Consider the following 23,189-nt stretch of genomic DNA (forward strand, 5'->3'; position numbering starts at 1 on the left):
CTTTCATCACACATTTAGAGAGAAACATTGTACTTATTGCTTGTCTGCCTTTATTGAACAGCTTTAGCTACTAGTCATTTTAAAATTAAGTAATTGACTCATAATATCATATATAAGTTAGGTAAATTCAAATAACAAATAATATTGTAGGGGCTGAACCTTAATATTTCAACTTTATATGTTGATATCATGAATTGTGTTTCTCTATAGAAAAGTACTTTGAGTAAGCTTAATAGTGCAGTGGAAGAGAGAGGAGAATGAAATATTTACAGACGTGATATATATAGTAAAGACAGCATGTCGACTTTTTATACTGTATATCACATATCTTAAGTGACTGACTATATCATCAATAATGCATATAAAGTTGTAGGTTCTTAACTTTAATATTTAAGTTAGTCGGGTAAATCTGTACAATATTTACTACCGTACACTTCCCACCTTAATATTTCATTTGCCAGGTAAATTGATCTAATATTACTATACACATTATTGCACTTACTCCGGTAGATTCCCTTCTAGATAATACTTTGGGGTCTAACCTTAATATTTCAACTTCATAAATTCATAACTTCAATCTTATGTCTCTACTGGAAAGCACTTTGGCTTAACGTCTGTTGTTTTAAATGTGCTATAGGATATAGAAATGATGGCTTGACTTAAAGTAGTTTATATGTAAAAAAAAAAAAAAAAAAAAAAACCCACAACATTTCATGGTATTAAATTTAATAGCTAAATGTTGTTTGGACATGAATGCATCAGTAATTGCAATGTAATGATGTCAATTATCCTTATCAAATATTGATGTATATCATCGTACAACAGTCACAGGGTATCTTTTCTCCTCTGAATGTTAGTTTTTAGGTGCTCTTTTTCTTCCCATACTTTGATACTTTCACTTCGTTGTAGGACTTTAACCTGTAACGTGGTGTTTTTACTGTAGGGTTTACTACTTTAACTTCAGTAAAGGATCTGAGTACTGAGAAGCGCTTTACTTTTTTGGCTACAGACTACTTTCGGTTGTAATACAAGAGAAAAACTAAACGTGTGAACTAAAGTCGGACCAGTTGGTCTGACTCTGATGTGCAGCTTTATTCACGAAACCAGCTGCGCCAGTTTTGCAGCGCAGCGCGGCAGCGTGACGCTGTGCAGCTGAGGGAGGCTTAAAGAGACAACAGTGAAATCATAGCAACTTGAGGACAAGAGAAACCAAACCAGAAAGATAACAGCGAGCGAAGAACCATGACTTCGACTGCGTTTCTGTAACCAACATTTAAAGGTAACACGCTTTCTTTTAGCGTCAGAAATTCCGCTCCGGCGGGTTTTTTTCTACCGACACCGAAGCGCCGCACATTAACGTTCTTGCTAGGGTTTCGTGTGCTAGCTTGCTAAATGGCTAGCTAGAGAGCTAAGCGGTAAGATATCCAGGCTGCCGTTGGTGTGCAGTCGGTTGTTTAGGATTAAGGAGTTGCCCGGCAGTGGTCTGTGTAATGGCTGTAGCTGGACTCTGGACTGAAACGCGATATTCTCAGGTGAATTAACGAAAACTTTTATCATAATATTACTTCAGTCGAAACCATTGTAACGGCGCCGCTTGGGACGTTGTTATTTCTGTTATTAAGCCTTTACTACCTAGCCAGGTATATGTAGCCCGGGGAATGTCAATCAATGAATATTTTATGCTCAGTCCTGCTTCGACTTGTTCAATCTCAATTTGTTCGCTATCGGCTAGGTAGGCTGTGTTTTTGTGATACTCTGTGTTTAACAGATTAGCTAATGTTGCATCGTTAGCTGGTTTTTGTCAGGCGTTGGGCCAACAGGAACGGTGTTTTTGGTGGGTGCTAGCTAGGTTAGCTTAATTAAACCAAGTGACACATTGCTATGACTTGAAAATTAACGTCTGTGTTTGATAAATTGACCGGTATTGCTGTAATCATTTAGTCTAGACTGTAGTTTCACTGAAACAAATTGGCTACGATTGAACGACATAAAGCTAACTTGAGCTTCCAGCCAGCGCCAGATAGCCTGAGAGTATCTGGCCTTGTCCACCGAACCCGGCTAGTCTAACGTTAACACTAACATTTCTGGAGACACTTACCGACTGAATTTGATAGGAAAATTTTGTTTTTCATATCTAAGCTCATATGGGAAAACAAACGTTGTCCTAACATCGATAAAGCAAGTGGTTCGGATCACCCGAAACTAGCGCTAAATGACAGCTGTTAGACACCATTCAGTAGCCAGCTAGCTGTTAGCTATCATCACCACAAGCTCAAAAAGGCAGTTATTTGTACCACTGATGAGGAAGATTTGTCATTCTTGTCTGGATACTGTTCATTATTCTCAATTTGATGTTCTCTGTTGGTATTCGGATTCGTATTCATAACGTTTGAAATCGTTTGGTGTCGTGTTGTTGCGAGCTAGCTGTGATGACTATAATTTCAGCAAGCCAAGCCACTGTTTGTGTCGAGATTTCGTTATGGAGAGATTTTACCAAGAAGTGTATTTTCTCTGGTTATTTTTAATACGCCGTCTGATACCATAGACTCGATGCTGGAGAAATATATCGCCATTGATTTTGTATGTATTGAACAATTCGGTGGTTATGTCAAACAGCTGGCATGAAAAACAATGCATAACTTCCTGAAATGGAGCAGTTCAGCCATAAGGGCTAGGACAGCCAAGAGTTACCTGAGAAAACAAGTTATTGAAGTCTTTGTTGTTTTCCAGAGACATCTCTATACCTGCTTATATACGAGCATGCCCATAATTTTGTTTTTTTTAAATGCATTTTCATGTGTTTTTTTGGTCACCTTGAGGTTACAGTGCTTCACATTAGGGGTTTCAGGAGTTGTGGTGGTCATTGTACCTACCTAATTCAATTATTGGACTTTTTATCTCGTGACCATGTAGGCTAGTTTCTCATCTGTTCCTGCACTGGGTATGGCTGCGAGTCATGAACAAGGAAGAAGTGACAGTGTAATGATTGATGGCATACCTGGCTTACAAATGTGCTCGCTCTCTCTTTTTTTTTTAAAGCATGACAACTAGAATAATGACAGACTTCAGACAATTTAGGGGTCCGTAGCCATTGTCATTGTAATAGCTTAGTTCATTAGAGTTTGTGGATTAAACTTTGTGTGGAGTAGTTTAAAATCAAAAGGCATCACAGGCCTGAATATTTTTAATGAATATTTTACCATTTTACCATGCTCACTCATCATCAGTATGCATATGTCCAATGATACTGTGTTTTAGTTTTACAGTGGCAATTCTGATATTCATTCTGTTAGATATAGCTGAGCTGGCTGTAGACTAGACTGAGTTCTTCCAATAATATGCTTCCCAGCAATGCAAATGTTATGATGAGATGAGGCATTACAGCAGTCATTGATCTGTGTAAGTGCCTTTCCATAGGAAAGAGAAGCTGCTCATTGCTGGTGCCTGCATTACCTGCTCTCTTCAGCACCAGCAGCATCTTAGATCATGGACATAAGGGAGTTAGGAAAGGTGCTCCAGGCAGAGACGTCTGCATGTGGTTGTTTGTGAAAAGCTGAAATGAGATGGCCAAGTTACACAGCCAATAAAAACTGAAGTTATTGTTGTGATTGATGTTGTTTGTGTCTGCTGTTGCTTCTGTAATAATCCATAGCTTAGTCTGATAACTTCTGCACTATTTCATCAGGTAAACATTGTTTTTACGCAAAGAAATAGTTTTTTTTCCTCATCCTTGCCACTTGACGTCTTTTTTTTCAAAAGTTTAGTTTTCTGACTATCTGAGGGTTACACAACTACAAATGCAGTTGAAGATTTACCCTGAAACTTGCAGCAACAGTTTTTCCCAACATTAGATATATTAGTCTTGATGACAAAATTACCATTTTGTGATCTACTCAAAGTTGTTTGGGCTTTTAAAAAATAACTTTAATTGTCAAAGATTTTTTTCTCACGTCTGAGGTCCACTGTGAAATATTTCTGCTCCTATTGATTGCTTTATTGAATTTGTGTTGCACAAGTCTGCATCAAGATCTCATTTCAGATGTAGTAAGGAACAGCCACAGTAGACATAACTTGATATTCAAGTAAAAGATTTAGTTTTTTTTTAACAAAAAAAAATTCCTAATGGTCACAAAGTTTTGTGGGAATAGCTGACTATTGATTTGCAAAGTTATTCCATATTTTAACTTAAATTGATCATTTTATAGGTGGTTTATATAATCTTTATCTGTACATTTTGTTGTGTGGAATGGAATGATATCTACAGATGTGTCATCTGTACTGACACATCTGTGTCAATGAACATCTGTTTACGTAAAAATGTTAACAGGCTAAAAAATGCTGTAAAAATAAGTAGTCACTGAGTTTGTGTGATAAATGATCTCGGTTGTTGTTCCAGGCTTTACAGACAATGACATCATCATTTATCGACTGATTTCTGTTTGTTTTTGCTTCTACAGATCAACCCAAACTGCTGCCTGTCTTGTGCACTGGTGTTTCGCTTACGCTGGGTTGCCTCCTCTGCTGTGGCCCTGCAACATGGAGAGTGTCCACTGTGTCACTGAAGGCTGACCAGAAGGAATGAGGCACTCCAGGAGATGTTCCCAAGTGGCCTTGTGGATGCAGTAGCTGGGTTTCGGAGTGCTTTTTTATGACTAGTATTGTATGTGTGTCTGTGGGCACATCTTAGCACAGCCTGCCTATTTGCCAGGCAGGGACCTGCTACTTTGAGACTGGAACTGGAGAAACACACAAGAAAGAAGCCCCTCTGGTAAACGAGGAACAGGAAGAAAAAAAGGGAGCAGCAGTCTGATAGATAGACGAGTCACTTCAGCTGCAATTTCAGCTCGTTTAAGTGTCTTCTGAACCACTGCACATTTTAGCAGCAACACCTTTCCTCTGTCTTGTGAGATTTGTCTCCCTCCCCCTCCCTAAAGTGTGCTCCATCGTTGTTATTGGAGTTTCTATGGTTTGCATGGCTGGAGAATAACCGTGGAGAGGCCAGGGTATCACAAGCTTATGGATTTTGACAAGAGAGGGGGCAAGGGAGAGACAGAGGAAGGTAAAAAGATGTCTAAGACAGCAGGCAGCAGGACTGGACATGGAGGCAGGAGTTCAGGGACCAATTCTGGAGTTCTTATGGTTGGCCCAAACTTCCGTGTGGGTAAAAAAATCGGCTGCGGGAACTTTGGAGAGCTGCGGCTGGGAAAAAATCTCTATACTAACGAATATGTGGCCATCAAATTGGTAAGTGCAACATGTCTCCTGAAATTGCACGGTTGGTGTGCTAACAACAACAACACATGAATTTTCTGTTCCAGTCACTCACAAGTTATCCATTCTGACCTTGCAATATAATTTTGCTTCCCAAATGACAAATGCAGTTTTCTATATATGAATTGTGCTATTTTTAAGCAATAAAACATGTTCAATTTGTTTTGAAATGTTTCAGTCCTATAGTCCAAATGTCTGTTTGACCCAAGAGAGGGAGACACAGGAAGTAAACAGTCCCCCTCCCCCTCTTTTCCCACAGCTTGCCCTCATGAACTGTTAATGAGTCAGCTATGCTCAGCTCATGTTTATCAAAGAAATGAAGATGCTGAGACAAGATGGAATAATGCCTTAAACCATATCTTGATTTGTATTTTTTATTTTCAAAGAGGGACATTTCAAAGAGAGTCAAACTGAAAGTAAGCTTTTTTTAAAAGTTAGGATTGGTTTCAAATAGGAGTGGTTACACTTACTGTCTGTGCTTTCAGTGCAGTAGAATTGCTGCCTTGAAACAAGACACTTAATACATAACAGTAATCTTTGTAAAAAATATTTTTTAAAAGCTTTCAGCCTTTCTGTTTCACATTTGCGTCTGCCAGTAGTATTAAAAATAATGCAAATTCATGTACAAGCTCTTATTTAATCAGCTCAGAATAAGCAATAATTCGCTGTGTGTGTTTTTGTTTTGTGTCAGCATGAACACTTCTTTTCAGCGGCACTAGTTCAGTAGCATTTTGACAGGCTGTGAAAAACCACATGAAATGTCAAGGCCTGTTTGTTTTCTGATTGTTAGATTCTAGGGCAGCCAGTGACTGCTCAGCCATTTCCTCAGTGCATCAACTTTTTTTTTTTTCACATATTTTCTGAACTATATATGTGTTGCCACTTGTAACACTTTGATCACTTGAAGGTGTATTTTTTTTCCTGACAATACCTTAATATAAGCTAAAAACCAACTCAATTTCTAGTTAAGTCTTCCTGCTGAAACTGTTGGGGGCTAGGCGTCATCACTACCACAACTGCACTGGTCTATATATGATTATCCTTAACATTTCTATCTCCCAGGGAGGTCATTATCTCTGAACGGGCATTCACTGAAGACTTTGCTAACCACATAGAAGGCAGAGGTTAGCAAACAGCTGTAATTGCAGTTCTCCTCTCCTCTGAAATCTTTAATTGTGCTTGCTGCCTCTCCCCCTTTGCCTGTGAACCCTCCCATCTGTTTGGGTATTTTTATCCGCATGGTGTCCAGCTATATCTGGATCTGGCATTAGGGCCATAACACCGCTACATGGATCTCATGGCCCACTGGACTCAACATTTATTTGAATGTATAATTGCAAGAGGAGAAAGTGTGCTAAAGGTGTCATCAAGCTTGACACTGCCTTGTTATTAGTAGGGCCTGTTTGTGAGGACTCATGTAGGATTTCATTTTGACCATTTTAGATGGAAATTTGTGTTTTTGTTGTTGTTGTTAATTATATTTCAGAACAATAGCGATGACTAATTGATTCCTATGATGCTCACAATGACTACTTCTTTTAGACTTATGTTTTCAATATAAATTGGACTGTGTTTTGCTCAAGTTGTCTTTTGAAGCCGTGCGCTAGTGTTGCTGGACCTTACAAGGAGAAGGCTTCTCCCTTGTCGATCTCAGGCTCACCCAGACTCCCGCACAGTTGTCTGTCCACATGTTTCTGTCTGTCCCTGATCTCACAGCTCCCCGGGGTAACCCAGTGAATGTCACTGCCTGTCTAGCAAGGCTTCTGTTTTGTCACAGGCTGTTACTGAGCTCTTCCTTACGGACTAAAACAAATAACAACCCTGTTATCTACGACCACCTGCTAACACATGCTTGACATGAGCAGTGCGTCCTCCTTTGTCTGTCAGCCACTTCAATACTAAATGTTCCCTTGTAGGTACAATTTAAAATCACTACTCCAAAGTATAGGAATAGGGACATTATGTTTATTAATCTGTATACTATTTTTTCAATTAATTGACTAACTGTTTAGTATATGTACATCAGAAATAGTGAAAATGCTAAATCAGGAAATTATTTCTTCAATTAGGCTTACTTTCCCAAAGACAGAAGAAGAGAGCAAATTAACAGAAAGTTTATCATCTTTATTCAGCATTTTTACATGATGGTGGTAAATTGATTGGCAGAATAATAGATCAGTTTTCTCTGGATTGATGAATAGATAGAAGAACTAATTGCTTAAAGTCTAAGATAGACTTTAACATAGAATACATACTTTTCTGTACCACCCTAGGCATTGAAGTCAAGTATTTAAGTTGTCGACTGTTGCTCTCAATGAGTCCTGAAGGATGTATCTGTAAATTATTGCTTGAACAAAGGTTGTTCAACCAGGAAGCCAATAAAGCAATATTGTTTTGATAGCTAGTGCAATCTGATTGGTGAGAAATACTTTAATCTCTCGCCTTTGTTGTAATGTAATAATTTCAAACGCCAGCCTCTGAAGTACAGCACATGGTGATTACTCGGTCTGAAGCTGGTGCTTGTTATCTGCTGAATGTCTTGCGTGATTGGGCATTCGGGAAGCACCTGCCTGCTCAGGACAAAGGTGAATGCCAGTGTCACCCTGTTTCACCACGTGACAGCAGAGATAGAGATGTATGGTAGGCCAGTGCACTCGATCCTCTGCCAGTGGATCTAGAACTGCTGTGAATGTTGCTGCAAAAAGCAAGAGAGAAGGGGGGAAACTGCTGAGTGCTGAAAGGTTGTCTTTGTTGGCAGGCCTTGTCGACACACAGTGGTTCAGTCTTTGGTTCAGCTGGGTGCTTTCTCACACTGACAAACGCCTGTGTGAGGGAGGCAGCACTGTATAGCCACTGCTGTACTGCAGGCTTTACTCCCAAGGGGAGATCCCAGTGTCTTAAAGAAACACCACCATTGAATGTCTACTTGCTGTTGATGCTTACTGTAGAAAGTAGTCACCCATCAGGATCACTGAAAGGGCAAAGGGACATAGCATCTCCATCAGTAAACTCCCTGGCATGGTGACATAACTGTCCACTGAGAAAATTACTATCTAATCCTCTTCGACCCTGAAATATTTTAGCATTTTCATTTTAACACTCTTGTTTTATATGTAGGTGTAAAATAGAGGCTTTTTTTTAAAATGACGCTCAGTAAATGTCTGGTCTGTCAGGAATCAAACTGGGATCTCACTGCTGATGACATTTATGCTCGTGTGTCACAGGCACTAGCCGCTGAGGAATTAGGTTGATGCTACAGGTACGGACCCGTACCCGTAGCATCTGTACTAGAGGTACGGACCCGTTAAGGTCCCTGAAGAGCTGGCGCCAGTTAACTACTATTTGCTGCACATTACAGGCAGTTTATATGAATGACTTTGACGGCGAACATTGTATAATTTAACCAAAAATACACCGTCTCCTCTCACACTTTAGACATTGCAGTTTTTACGCTTTTAGACGCCGTGTCTAAATTGTTTGAAGTCCAGTTCCGATTAATTAGTTTACCGCGTTCAGTGGTGGAAGCGGCTGACGAACTCCATTGCAAATGTTCCCATTTAATTTCGGATGCTAATTTACAAGATAAAGTTAAGGATGTCGAATATGAAACAAACACTCGTGAATGGTGAGGAGCAGCTCTTTAATTCGGCATGAATTTAAAAAACCCACAAACTCGATTTACTGTGATATTGTGAGATTTGTTTGTGGTTATGTAACTTAGCCATTCAACAGAGTCCGCTAACATTAAAGTGACTGACGTGCAGTGTCTGTGTTGACAGATGTAGAAAATACGTCAGGGTTTTGTTTAGGTTGTTAATATGTAATAGTCTGTCGCTACTTTTGAAGGTAAAAAAATACTTGTAGTTTGCTGGCTGTTAGTTCCACCATTTGTTTTGTTTGCTGTTTGTGCTTTATTAGAACAGGGTCACGTGAATAAAAAGTTTTGCTATTTTTAATAGTAGTGCTGATTTCAACCCCCAAATCACTGTCCGTGAAAAAGTCAGATAATGATATTTATAATACATTATGCATGATAGAAAAGAGAACAGCAGATGACTGACATGACAGGCTCGGCACCCAGATTCACCTCGAATCACGGAAACGCCTTCATCACTCGGATTACCAAGCCGGCTCATTAATATTTATGTACGTCGGCTTACCAGCCAATCACAAAGCGCGTTCATCAGCCGGCTCATTAATATTCATGTACGTCTCATTAATATTTATGGTAAGGGAAAGTGCCGTATCCGTAGGCCACAGGGTACGGTCCGTATCTGTAGACACTACCGAGGAATTAGCTTGTGTCAACACTTTTGTTATCTTTATGTAGCTCTCTAATATCTTTAGTTTGTTATTATTGAAGGTCATCATTTCCCTTTTAGCCCTGTGTTTTTTTGCCTTAGTTTTTACTGGCGTTTATACCAGTCTGCTCAATTTGACTGACAAACTTTACAGCTTGCATTCACTATGGTCCCTTTTCATGTAGTTAGCCATTCATCGACAGGTAGGAGGGACCCGTGACACTTGCTTTCTGCAAATCTGGTATCATCAGTAATGAGTAATAAATCAGATGACTCCTCTTTCTGCTGATGACTCTCGTTAAGTATGACAAGTGGCTGTAATATCTTCTAAACGCAGGAGGAGATTAATAAATGAACGCTATAGTGTTGACACTTATTGTACAGCACAGGGCCTCCCTATTGCTCTGAGAGGAGCTGATGTTGGAGTGACCATCTAGGGAGCCAAGCACAGTAAACACAGAGGCCTACTGTGCATTGTGTTCAGCCGTGTACATACAGAGCAGTGTTTTATATTGACAGTGCTTGTTCAAATCAAGAACATGTTTCAGAATTGAAAATGAAATTACCTGTTGGCACCAAAAAACACAGTGGTAGTCCAGGCTTCTTATTTTTAGCCTATGACCGCAGTTGCTCTGCCTGAGCGACCAAATGCCACCAGCAGACTCGATCAGCTGAAGCTAATCATGCTTAATTCCAAGAGTTGGCCAAACTACAAAATAAAACTGGTTGTTTGGTTGTTGTCTGATGGGTGCATATGATTTTCTGGGGTCTTTGCCATTTACACTTTAGCAAAGATGTTTAGCTAGATATAAAAGGGAAAAGAAACGGTTATTTTTGTATTCAAAAAGATGCTGGACCAGTTGTTAAAAAATAGACACTATCGTTATCTAGAGAAATTATGTTGCTCATTGTGTCATTCAGGTTTTAGACCCCCAAATGAGAAATGTTTGTTAGAGTTTAAGTGGTGGCTAATTAAAACAACACAAATTTTTGAAATTGTATTCGTATTTTTTATATGGGCCAGATGACTACTATGAGAGGTGTTGCTTCTGACGATGAACCCAAAGATCACCCTCCTCTACAGTTCCCTTCAGCCCTTTGAAGCATTATAGTGACTTTTAGCTTACTATTTTGTTTTTCTTAAAGACAAATCTGCAAATTGAATTTCACTTCATTCATCAGCATAATTTTCAGTCATACCAGGCAGCAAACTGTACACAGACAAACCAGCAGACAGTGGATGACAGATGTATATTTTTTTAAAGAGCTGGTAAAGACTAAAACAGAGCGAGAATATATCTCTGTGTCTGCTGAATGTGTAGATAGGCATATATTTTTGGGATGACACATTTTTCAGGCAGTGATAAATGAAAGGTGTTTGTGATGTTCAGCCATTTGTGGAATTTCTGCCAAGTGAAAAAATGTATTTCAGAAAATGGTCTATTTCAAGAGCGCCTATATACTGTATCATATGAACTGTATTGGTCCAAATATAGGAAGACATCCCCGTCCCCATTTGCAAACTTCACTTTCTGAAAAAATGCTAATTTTCAGGATGGTATGGTAATTGTCCTGAATACATGGGTGGAATGTCTCTTTGTATTATGTGGTTGAGTCACTGATGCAGAGGCATATGAATAAGGAGGTTTATATGAGTGAAGCCACTCACAGTGCTGGTCAGTCGTGATACTCTGAAGCAGTTCTGAGGTGTTGTATCCAACTCCCCTGTCTGCCTCCCACTGAAGCATGATAAGCAGCTCTTGTTGCAGTCTAGCTCAGCAGCTTACACCAGCTCGCCATGATGCAGTTGTCGAAGAACTGTGAAGGCACAAAAGCACTATCAGCATGTTTGGCTGGAATTAAAGTGACATTTTGACGATTTAGGTTCTTCTCTACCCTGCTTGGGGCTCTCTAGAGTGCCTGCTGGGCAGGCTGAATGAATAAATCCTTAGATGTCAACAGCATGTAAAAGCCTACCTTCAGTCAACTAGCTAATCCTCTAATGAATCAGTAGCCAGCAGCAGCACTGTTGGTTCACACAGACACACATTGTTTCTCTGAGGAGATTTAGTCACAGTCAGAAAACCTGCACAGCAGCAAATCGTTGGTTACTACAGAGTAGCATGAAGAACAGTGTCGGTGTACAAATTGTGTCTGCACAAAACCAGGTTTGAAAATGGTGTAGGATGTGTGCCTGCAGAGCTGTGAGTGCTGTGTCACTGTACCTTTCAAGAGTACATCCTGGTTCATGGAAAAGCACAAGTCATACTTGCCATTTAGGACTTCCTTGCCCTTTAGGAGTTACACTGATAGCATTGTCCTTGTTTTTCTTGATTTATATAAATCTATATAATATTCAAGGCAATACTCAGTTTCTCACATCTTTTTTTTTTTTGATTATGGTGATTCATGAATTTACATTTCAATGCTCTGACGTTACAACTTTCTCTACAGCATTGCAATTGAAGTGGTAAACTCGAGACAAAATAACCAAACCAGAATCAGATGATGGTAATTTGAAAAGAACTGAGGCCAAACTGACCTCAGATCTATTTTGAGAGTTTGCTGTGCAAGTGAAGCTTCTTTATACTCTGTAAGAAATTCAAATATGCTGCTGTGTTACCGAGGCTTACAAAGATATGTAGAGAAGGCTATTAGGAATGGGATGGTCACGTTGTCTGTAGTTTAGCTTGTTAGATTTGAAATCAAGCAACAGGATCTTTTCACCTGTAGCTTTTTTTTTAATTTTAATTTTTTATTATGATTTGACTGTAGAACATAAATGTGCTTGGTCCAGGAGATGCCCGTAGTGACAACACATATAATTTTCCTTCCTACTGTTTAGTGACTGCCATTACTCAGTAAAGTTATACTTTAGTGGTTGCATGCTCAAAGTTATACAAATCAGCAAAAACTACAATACAATACATTGTACTTGTGCCACACCTCACCCTTCTGTTGGATGACAAAGAAGACTTGCCTCTTGGGTTCATGTGAGGGGAACTTCCCATGATTGTGTGGGTCGCTGGCAACATTGTGTGCTATCTTTTCCCTCCTCTGACTGTAGCAGCAGAGTCCAGCACATTTTAAAGCGCAATCCCAGTTTGCACAGATTTTTTTGAAGCCTGGTCATTTCCATGGCACATTTAAGATGACTGCTATAGATTTTTTTTTTTGGTCATGCTGTTCCAGAAACAAATGGGGTGTAGTGTTGAAAGCTGATATATTGCATTGACTGACATTCTTTCAACCTCCTGAGTCAATACCCATTTCCATTATAAAAGTCAACTTCAAAATAAAATTTAAGAAATGCAGTTTTTATTCTTAATGATCTTTAAACGTACATGACATTTCACTTAGACTCACCCAAAGCCTAGTAATGATGTCAGACATGGTGTTTTAAACTGCTTTGGAGGCCACTGTGCGTGTTGACAGTGAGATAACATGATACACCATTAATAGTCTCAATGCAGGCTCTCTGTTCATTTAACTGTGCCACACCTCTCCCACAGCTGCTCCCAAGTTGGAACATTTCAACACATATAAAATACATCTGACGTAAATCATGGCAATAATTCTCAATTGGCAGATAGTGAACTTCAAAGGACACATCTATCCAACCGTACTCCTCTGCTGTTATATGCTGTCATGTTTATCAAAATAAAACACTTTTCTCTTTCTTCTTTACTTTGTCAATTATGATACTGACTTCTTTAAAAATGCAGAGGGTCATAACAACTACAAAATAATACTCCACAGCATACAATTGATCTCTGAATCTGCCCGATTCTAGCAGAATCAAATTAAGTTTTGGGAGGCAGCTGATGGCTCCATCTGGGTATGTTAAATCTGAACTGAAACAGGAGAAGTGCTGGACACCGGCCAGCTGTTGCTCTCTGACACCACTCACTCCTTAACACCACCTCCCAGCCATAGACACCTCTGATCATAAAGACTGCTGGAGTGGAGAAACACACACACCTCTGTGATCTCCATTTATCTGAAACTTACAGTTATACATCAGCGTCATTAATACTCACATGAAGGCTTCTAAGTAAAGATGCACTATGATGACATTTGAGATACTCTGTCTAAGATGAGGTGAGTCACATTGCTAGTCGCATATTGTGAAATGGTTTACTGGGAGTCATTCAAAGGTCAGCATCTATTCTGAGTCTTATGCATAATGCTGGGTCTGTTCCCCTGGACATGGCACACATAGGCATACATATGCACACTATGAATGTCACACTGGCTTCACAGATGATAAACATTTACATCATCTCACCTGTCTGTTTTGTATCATGCCATTTCATGATTTTGTTCATAGGAGCAGAGGGCAGTCTCTTTTCTTTCATCACAACATGGCATAATGTATTTAATAAGACTTTACAACCAAATATGTGAAATCTGTTACACCATTGCCATATTGCCAAATTTTATTGTACCACTAATCTACCAAAGAAAATGGTCACCACCCAGATAAGTTATGGCAGCAGCAAAATGCGTTTGCTTCTTGCATCATAGTGAATACTTCTCTCAGTGATCATCAAATCAAGCGTAATTATTATTGCAAAAGTATTGTATATTAGACACAAAGTTGGTGGTTATGTATTAATCAGCAAGATCCAGTAAATGTCAGTTTTTTGTGTTACTTCAGTGCGGATATTAAGTGATAAGCAGAAGCAAAGCAAAATATTAAATCTTAACTGTGGTATACAGTTGTTGGACATCTGTTAGCTGCTTTTGTCTCGTGTTTCTCTGAACACATCTATCATCTATCATTTATTGTTTCCCTTTATTCTCTTCATTCGGTGGTCATTACTCCATCCACTCACTGAGGTCAGTTCTGATCTTTCTCAGCTGTGTTGGAGCAGAGATCAGATTTAACCGAGATGACATCATATGCAGAGTTGGTTAATCCCAGGAAGAGGACTTTGTCTGTGGCTGATGGCTGGCTCCATCCACCCAAGTCTTTGCCTGCCACAGGTTAAAATACAGAAGCCAGCATCTAATCCGTGATGACATAATCACATATTTGTACAAGCTTCAAATGTTTTACTCTTAAGAGTGATCCTTGAAATGGCATGTAACATTTCATCTCACACCCATCCCAGGCCGTTGTAGCTACAGGATTAGATCCTACTCGGGCAGCATTTGCTAGTAGCACTAATATCAACAAATCTGTAAGCTTTTTAGCACTGAGCGGCAGCTAGTGTAAGTCATTTACCACGGTCTGTGTTCCTGTATCACCCATGCAGTTGCCAGTGTAATTTGAAGTGATTTAATGATGGTGGCTATAGAAATGGTGGTATCTGTTTTGCTGTTGTAGTTGTAGAAAAGGTGGTCTGACATCTTTTAATGTGAAATAATTTCTTTATGGACACTGATGTGTTAGATTGCCATAAATATGTCAGTGACTCCAGTTCTACCAGTATTCGTGTGTTACAGCTTCCACCATACTAGCGAGCTTCACAACCATTCGTTAACCTACCAGACAATAGCACCACATGGCTAATTAGCATAAGCACCACAGATCCTATGGCAAGTTAGCATATCATGCTCATCAGGGCCTGGCAAATGAGCATGATAGCATGAGGGGTAATGATGGCATCATCCATTGACCCACCATAAGTTTACAACATGAAAGCAGAGTTCTTTTAAAGAAAATATACATCTAGAGGTCGTTATTACAGTCACATTGCTATTGACCCTTTGCTAAGCCCCACTCCCAGTTATTTTTGCTACACAAGGTGTTCTAGATATGCTAGATATTCTAGAGAAAGCTTAATTCTGGAATAATAGTTCTGAAATATCCAAAATGTGGACAGAGAGGACTACAATAGATATATGAGAGCTAAGCTAGCAGAATAACATGATGGCAAAATACTGTGAAGGAATGAGCATACACATTTTGGGAAAAGTTTGGGCCCAATCCAAGAACAAGGCAGCCCACATTTTTACAATTTATGTTAAGGATAAACATACAGGATCAACACAGTTCTTATGCAGCAAGCCAGTGGATTTCCTACAGCTGACAAGTAGCGAGAGAGTAGCATATCTGATGTGTCGAGTGGAAACACTTGCTGGTGAGAGGAGGTGTCACGTTCACCAAAACATGAATCTGTCAGAGTAATCAAAGTTTATTGTATTATTAATCACCGACAAGATAATGATGCACAGAATAAGCGATACCAACACATGATATCTGCTGCTCGCTCTGTTACATATTAAGTATATTCATGGTATTTATCAACTTCATTGGCATCGAGATTAACCATGTTGTGTTTGTCTATGCCATGTGGTAGAGGTAGGCCTACACGTCACTTTGACTGCTTGTGTTGACCAGGGAATCTCGCTTATGCGCCAACTGAAACCCCTTTAAAATGGTGTGCAGACTTTACCTGCTTGATGCACCACAGATTTAAGCTGGTGTGGTTGTGGTGCCAGCCCTGTATAAAATTTTATTTCAAGCTGATGTTTAGGTATGACTCCTTTATAGCCACTTGCTAGCAAAATGAAATGATCTCACTTTTCCATTTGTTTAAAGCATGCTAGGGTATTGCTTCCACATCATGGGTTTAATCCATGCATTGGATTGCATCTCATTTTACATAAGTGACTTCTGAATAAAAGTCAACTATCTTTGTTTGTGACCACTGTCTGCTGGCTAATGTTGCCTTATGCAGGCGCAAACAGAAGTTTTTGTTGGTCTTTGATGGTTCATTTGTGAGTGTGGTCTTCCATAGTGTTTAATCTTAGTCTAAAATTTCACCTCTGGAGCTTTTGGCTACAGAAAAATGAAGAATGCGACACCTGCCTTTAAAATTCAAGGATATCTTCTGTCAGACTTGCAGGTTCACTATGCTCACTGTTTTGGGATTTTCCCTTGTTTTGAATGCTCGACATTCCACCTACGCCTAGTTACAGTTGCTAACATGGGATTGGACATTTGCCGCTCTCTTAGCAAAGGGTCAAAAGCTGTGACAGTGGTAGTCACTGGAGAGTATGTTAGAATGTATTACTATTATTTTTCTACCCCAACATGAGTAGCGAGTGTCCTGGCAGAATTTGACAAAGGTTATTTCTCAAACTGGGTAAGCTGTAGAAATTGCATCACGCTGCTAGACACAGCGGCTATGACGTTAATGTGGTCTAGAAAGAAGTTCTGAAGAAGCTGGAATTCCTGTTTTTCTTGATACAATATTTATTTCACTGGTCTCAGAAACTGACAGTCCATGCACAATTGTTTCAAACACATAGAACCCGGCTAAGCAGAAATACACGTCTGCAGTGAGGAACAGCTGAGGTGGAGAGGTTACTGTAGCAGCAGGTCAGACAGCAAAGAGCCCTTCTGGCCTGTGGGTCAGCTGCCCTGGACACAGGCCAGCACACTTGGCAAAATGCTGCTCTACTGCATGACACCACAACTTCTACTCCAGTTTAGGTATTACGATCAAGTAGACATTAAAGGTACACTAAAAAGTGACTTTTAATATCAAGGCCAGGTAATAATGTTATGAATCTAGAAAAAGCTGTTTGTTGCCTCGAAAGTTAAAGCAGCACTGTCTTCATGGTAAAAAGCAACACTCTTTCTGATTATATTTAGAAATAAGGGAAAGAGATTAAGATTATACCTGCCTGTAATTGGTGAATATACTTTTAGGAGGGACAAACCCAGAATACGCTTCCCATTTCCTTTACTGCATTTCTTATGCAGGGACAGCTCTATCACACCAGAAGAGAGTTCTCATTCTGTGCATGTCAGCCCAGAAAGCAGATCAAAAAATATCTGATATGTGCAGGAAGCTCAGAAAAATCCTTGTCATATGCAAAGATGTTACATCAGACATTTGCAGCTTGGCCCTGGTCATTTACACAGCCATAGCTCTGCCCATCTGCTGGGAATAGAGAGGACTCTTAAGTACGTAAAGCTGCCATAAGCCTCTGTTTGCTATTGTAAGCTGTTTTAAAGGGTCCTGTGGTTTGGCACCATCTGTTTTTACTCATTATTTATATATTTAATATTTTCCTTCTCTCTTCTCCCTGGCATGGCCGGACTTGTGAGACATGCTTGTAGTCTGTGTTCATGTGGGAGGTGGATGACGCTACAGCAGTTCTCTGCTCCACCTCCCAGACCCGTCACGTGTCTTCCTCCCACAGGCTTCCACTCCTCTTTTTCGCCTCCTCTCTTCCACTATTTATTTCTACTTTCTTCATGTATACAAGCTTTTGACTTCTCTTCCCGTCTCCTGTGTTGGCCACAGTGGGAGCATGAGGCTGAAACCTTTCTTTTTTTCTGTCAAGTGTAGCAAAACACATACACAGTATTGTGTGTGTGTGTGTGTGAGCTCACTTGTGGGTTTCAGTAGGGATGCGTTGAAGTTTCAGTTTAGTTCTCTATGTTTTTCAAGTTAAATAAAATGCATCTGTTCTCCCATCTGTACATCATTTAATGTCATGAAATCTTTGAGGTTTGCTCAAATGATCATCAGCTGGTGCACCTACTTATCTAACTACATCACAGGTGTATAGCATTTCTTTTTCTTCCTTTTCTTTCAAACCGAAATTTAACTGTTAAAGTGCACAGTTCCTGTGTACCAGAACTTTTTTCATATTATCTAACATTATACCTAGTTATTTTATAATCTTCTTTCATTTAAAGTTTTCCTTTTTGTATTCATTCATAGTGTCATTTGTGTATCTCATTTAAAGGGGAACTTCGGTTTTTTTCAACCTGGGGTCTTTTTTCATATGTCATTTCATACATGTGAGTAATGGAGAAATTAATTTTCGACATAGCTCCAGTATTTAGCCAGGCAGGCAGCTTAGCAGCTCAGCTAGCGAAAAGCATGGGGCAACTTGCCCCCCCGCGTCAAAGTCCGCCCTAACGTGCTTTTTTCCCCAACACTGACCGGCTCGGATAGTCTCAACGAGTGTCCCACAACATACTAGAGATGAGAAGTGAACGAAAACCTCCACATTACTTGGCGATCGCTATTTTTTGTGGTCTGTATCCAAATCTCGGGACGCTAGATAGCAAGTCTCGTTCTGAAATCGTGTGATAGCTCACACGATTTCAGAACAGCTGTTTCCATCAGTAAGTAATGTGGAGGTTTTCGTTCACTTCTCATCTCTAGTATGTTGTGGGACACTCATTGAGACTATCCGAGCCGGTCAGTGTTGGGGAAAAATGCACGTTATGCACTTTGACGCGGGGGGACAAGTTGCCCCATACTTTTCGCTAGCTGAGCTGCTAGCTGAGCTGCTAAGCTGCCTGCCTGGCTAAATACTGGAGCTATGTCGAAAATTCATTTCTCCATCACTCACATGTATGAAATGAAATATGAAAACAGACCCCAGGTTGAAAAAAACAAAAAAAAACAAAACAAAGTTCCCCTTTAAAAATGCTTCAGATGGGCTGCTTGACAAATGAGGCTGAAAATGTCAAAACCTACTCGCAGATGACATGAATGAACTTTTGGTAAATTAGATGAACCTGACTTATACTGTTAATACTTCCCAAAGTGACTTCTTAGTAAAGGCCCGCCACTGCTGTCCTATTTATACATATTTTAATGAGTGTTGAGGGGATAGTTTCAAAATAGACTAATACAGCACAACAAGTATACTAAGAAAAACAGAAACACTCATGAAGAATTAAGTCTGCTGCTGCTTTACAATTGGACTTAAGGATAGCTTTTGAATAAACCAACATGATTAAAAAAATAAATAAATACAATTCTTGTTTCTTGCTAGCCTTGGCATGTTATCTGTCTAGAAATGCAACTACGTCCCATAGAGCACATGCAAACCAGTGGCTCAGGTGGGCAGAATTGACCAACTGACAGCATAAAACTTAATGGAGCTTGTTGAGAAGATTTAGATCTAATAATATTGGCTGTTGTTGTTTGATCATCTAAGGAACCGTTTCTTCACATTTAGGAACCTTGATTAGTCCATGAACTTTGTGAGCAGTGTAGCACACAGACAACAGTAAAGCAAGGCTGGTCAGGTTTTTATTTTTCCGCCTTTGCTAAACCATCTTCTGAAGAAACCTAAACAAAAACTACCAAGTGGTTAACATAAAAGGATGGAAAGTCCCTCAGTGCGCTGAGGATGGTTCATATTTGGTTTTTGAAGCAGCAGAAGAAAAGATGCCCATGATTAAAGATCTAATGAAGCGAAAGCTGAAGCTTAACAACCTTCCAGTTTTCAGTTTGTATTATTTAAAATAGAAGTACTTTGGATTTAATATACATGGTAAGCAACTTTAAAGATTAAATGTTATTGCAAGCATCTCTAAATATTTTGCTAGGCTAAATAAAGTTGAAGGTTTCTTTGTATATATGTATATAGAGGAGCAGAATGCTGATAGGCTGTCATCGTTTTGCCCAATTAAATGTGCCACTTGTTTTTTTTTTTTGTTATTTGATTACTTGTTTGTCTACAAAATGTCATAAAGGGCAATTCCATGATGAGAAGGACACAGGAGAAAAAAAATAAAACTTCAGCTTTCAACTAGAGAACAATTGAGATGGTTAGTTATGATGTTAAGGGTCATGGATTTACTAAGTCTGGTTTGTTTCATTACTCAAAACTTTTTTTCAGCCACATGACACGTACAATAAAATAAACTTGTAAAACGTTAAGAAATTACTTGCTTTTCAACTTGGCCTGCAAAGTAGATTTAAAGTCCTTTTCAGTGAGTCTTTGATTGATTGAATAGCATAAGTCCCCCTTTCATTGCAAACAAAGCAGAGAATCACAGATATTTGAACTCTTTCCAAAAAATCTTTCCAATAAATTCATCATAAAATATGTAACGTCAGTAACAAAAATGACTTGTATTTGGCGCTGCTTGGTGATCCTTTGAAGTTATAAGTTGCCTTTTAATTTTCTCCTTCTACAAACTAGTTGGTATAGATTGAATACCAGTATCACCCTGTAACTTGTATACTTTGGATAAAATGAAGGCATGAAATATGTAACGTCAGTAACGTGTAACGTCAGTAACGCATGTAACGTCAGTAACAATATTTTACAAGCATTAAAGAAGCAGTTGATGGTTTTAATATGTACTAAGACAAAAGACTAGTTGCCTTCTCTAAAAATAGGGGGCAGCAAAGGTCCAGTCGACGGGATCGGAGGGTCAGTCAAGCGACATTTTTGGACAGCCGTGAAGACAAGGAAGACCATTGTCAACAATGCAGCTTCATATGTGGGGGCTTCAAATGGTCCTGAATCATCTGTCGAGGTCTTTGAGATGTCGACTGAAGATATCGTGAAGGAGAACCAGGCTCTGAACTTTGAGAAAATCTTCAGTGATGCGTCAGTTATAAAAGGGATATCAATGGCTCATCTTCTTGTGAACAATAGAGGTGCAACAGCCTTTTATGTGCTAAGCAGTGATGTGCAAACTCATGGCACAGCTGATGAACTGACTGTTGCCAGAACTGACCCAGCAGAGAGTGATGATGCAGCGGTAGACAGTGATGACACAGCAGCAGAAGTGGCTTTGGACATTCAAGTTAAGGACTGGTGCGCTGTTTGGTATGATGGTGAACTATACCCTGGAGAAGTAAAGTCGAAAGTAGGAGATGACTATGAGGTTTCCACCATGGGCAGGGCTGGTGGTTACTGGAAGTTTCCTCAGCAGGAAGATAAGATCTTCTATTCCAAGGACAAAGTTGAAAAGAAACTTGAATGCCCAGTCCTTCTAAATGCCCGTGGAATCTACAAGTTCCCTGATTTTCCATAGCTGAGCCAAACTCAGGCTTTGGTATCAGCTGATCTGTTCAGTAACACATTGTTCATGTTGTTGGAAGTGTTCCATCTACCACTGTCCATGCATTTGTCCATTTTGTGAATTATTATGTAATCATTATGTACTTTCACAACCAAGTATAGGTATAGGTCAGTCAGAAACATGTCTATATACTTAGTTTGTCATACAGTAAAAATTTGGAAGTGTTAATGATGAATAGTGAGAATCTAGTGAGACATCTTTCCATGTGGCGAAACTGTAATGTCAGTAACGCGTAACGTCAGTAACGCACATTTTAACAGATAAAATTAATTGACTATCAATTTTGGAAAGGAAAGTATTTTGCCAATTAGTAGACATGTATGCTTTTAAATGATATCACTATCAGTTTTCACCTCTTACTAGTTGGAGGAGAAATTTCAAATAAAGTTGACTAGATTTTTGCCATGTCTTTTTTTCGTAACGTCAGTAACGCATGTAATGACAGCCCTGGCTCCATACATAGAAGTGATGAGGAAAATCTGATAATGCTATCAGTGCAAATGGTGCCCAAGTATCACAGACACAAAAGTTCAGAAACCAGTATTAAATAACACAGGAGCAACTGTGACATTTCTCTCAAAAAATGTAACGTCAGTAATGACGGAATTGACCTAAACGGCTAAACAAATGCCTCCTATCGTTTTCCACAGTCCAAGATTGTGTCAGAAGTCATATCTTATTTGACTGTCCAAACCCAGAAAGATATTAATTTTATTGCATGGCAAAGAAAAGCATTGAATTCTTGCATCTGAGAGACTTGAACCAGCAAGTGTTTGGCATTGCTGAGAAATGACTGAAATCATTGTTCATTTTTTCTTCGTGTTGTTTGAACAATCATTTCAGCTCTGTGTCTGTCCTGCTTTCATGTCAACGTGACCATGATTTACCTTTACAATAGCTGTTTTATTCCTGACTTACAGTAGAATTAAATCGTATGTGTGGTTGTTTCAAAATACTCTTCAGAGTTTCATTACTAGTTTGACAAAGTGGAAACTGTACCTCTTTGGACTTTTGAAAGCCTTCTTGGGCTGCAGTGTGTGAAAAGGGGCCTCAAACTGTTAATGTGGACAAGGGCTTTACCACAGGCTGTGGCACAGCTATTGAAGATTAAGAAAAGGAATTAAGTCGGGGGTGTGTGTGTTTGTTCTGTCTACTTCACGTTTGTCTATAATTCCCTTGTCATCGTGAGAGTGGGGTTAATCAGATTACATTTTAGGTTGTAATGCTGGAGCTTGTGATATAATGAACAATATGTTCTGGTGGGTTGATTATCAGCCATGTCATCACAAAAGCCTGCTGTACACCAGCTGGAAGTGCTCTTTATCCTCTCACATCCCACAAGTCTGACCCAGGACTTAATTAAAGTTTTATTAGGTATTAAAATAAGTAAATCATTGTGCTATAGGTCTCTAAGTTAACTACAGGCTGAGGTAATCGTGGAGATCTGTTTGCAAAGCTGTCACTCACCCACTACTTCCTTCCCTCAGAATAAGTGTTGAGACATTTGTGCTTTTGTGGTGTTAGTCTATAATTTCCATACACCGTGGGAAAAGCACACAAGTATTTATGATTCAAAATTCCTTAATTTATAGTTGAACTTTTTTACAATTAAATAAATCACTTTCATGAATTGACAGTTAGGTAAACAACCAACATGTCACTGTACCTAATGACTGCACATACACACGTGGACAAAATTGTTGGTACCCCTCAGTTAAAGAAGGAAAAACCCACAATTCTCACTGAAATCACTTGAAACTCACAAAAGTAACAATAAATAAAAATTTATTGAAAATGAAATAATCAAA

The 23,189-nt window shown here is 39.3% G+C and overlaps 1 protein-coding gene across 5 annotated transcripts in view; it reads left to right on the forward strand.

Annotated features, from left to right (window-relative positions):
* The first annotated feature begins 1,131 nt into the window (after window positions 1–1,131).
* csnk1g2b (casein kinase 1, gamma 2b) overlaps window positions 1,132–23,189 on the forward strand; it is a 46,793-nt gene continuing 24,735 nt past the window's right edge. For 3 of the 5 annotated variants that reach the window (XM_022201527.2, XM_022201530.2, XM_022201532.2), the window contains exons 1-2: window positions 1,132–1,279; window positions 4,458–5,244. In XM_022201527.2, coding sequence (XP_022057219.1) covers window positions 5,017–5,244 — 228 coding nt within the window. In that variant the 5' untranslated portion in view covers window positions 1,132–1,279; window positions 4,458–5,016. Of the gene's footprint in view, window positions 1,280–1,386; window positions 1,533–4,457; window positions 5,245–23,189 lie in introns of those variants that run through there. The other 2 variants (XM_022201531.2, XM_022201529.2) reach the window with 2 other exon arrangements.

This window comes from Acanthochromis polyacanthus, chromosome 4, assembly GCF_021347895.1.
Source record: "Acanthochromis polyacanthus isolate Apoly-LR-REF ecotype Palm Island chromosome 4, KAUST_Apoly_ChrSc, whole genome shotgun sequence".
NCBI classification, from domain to species: domain Eukaryota; kingdom Metazoa; phylum Chordata; class Actinopteri; family Pomacentridae; genus Acanthochromis; species Acanthochromis polyacanthus.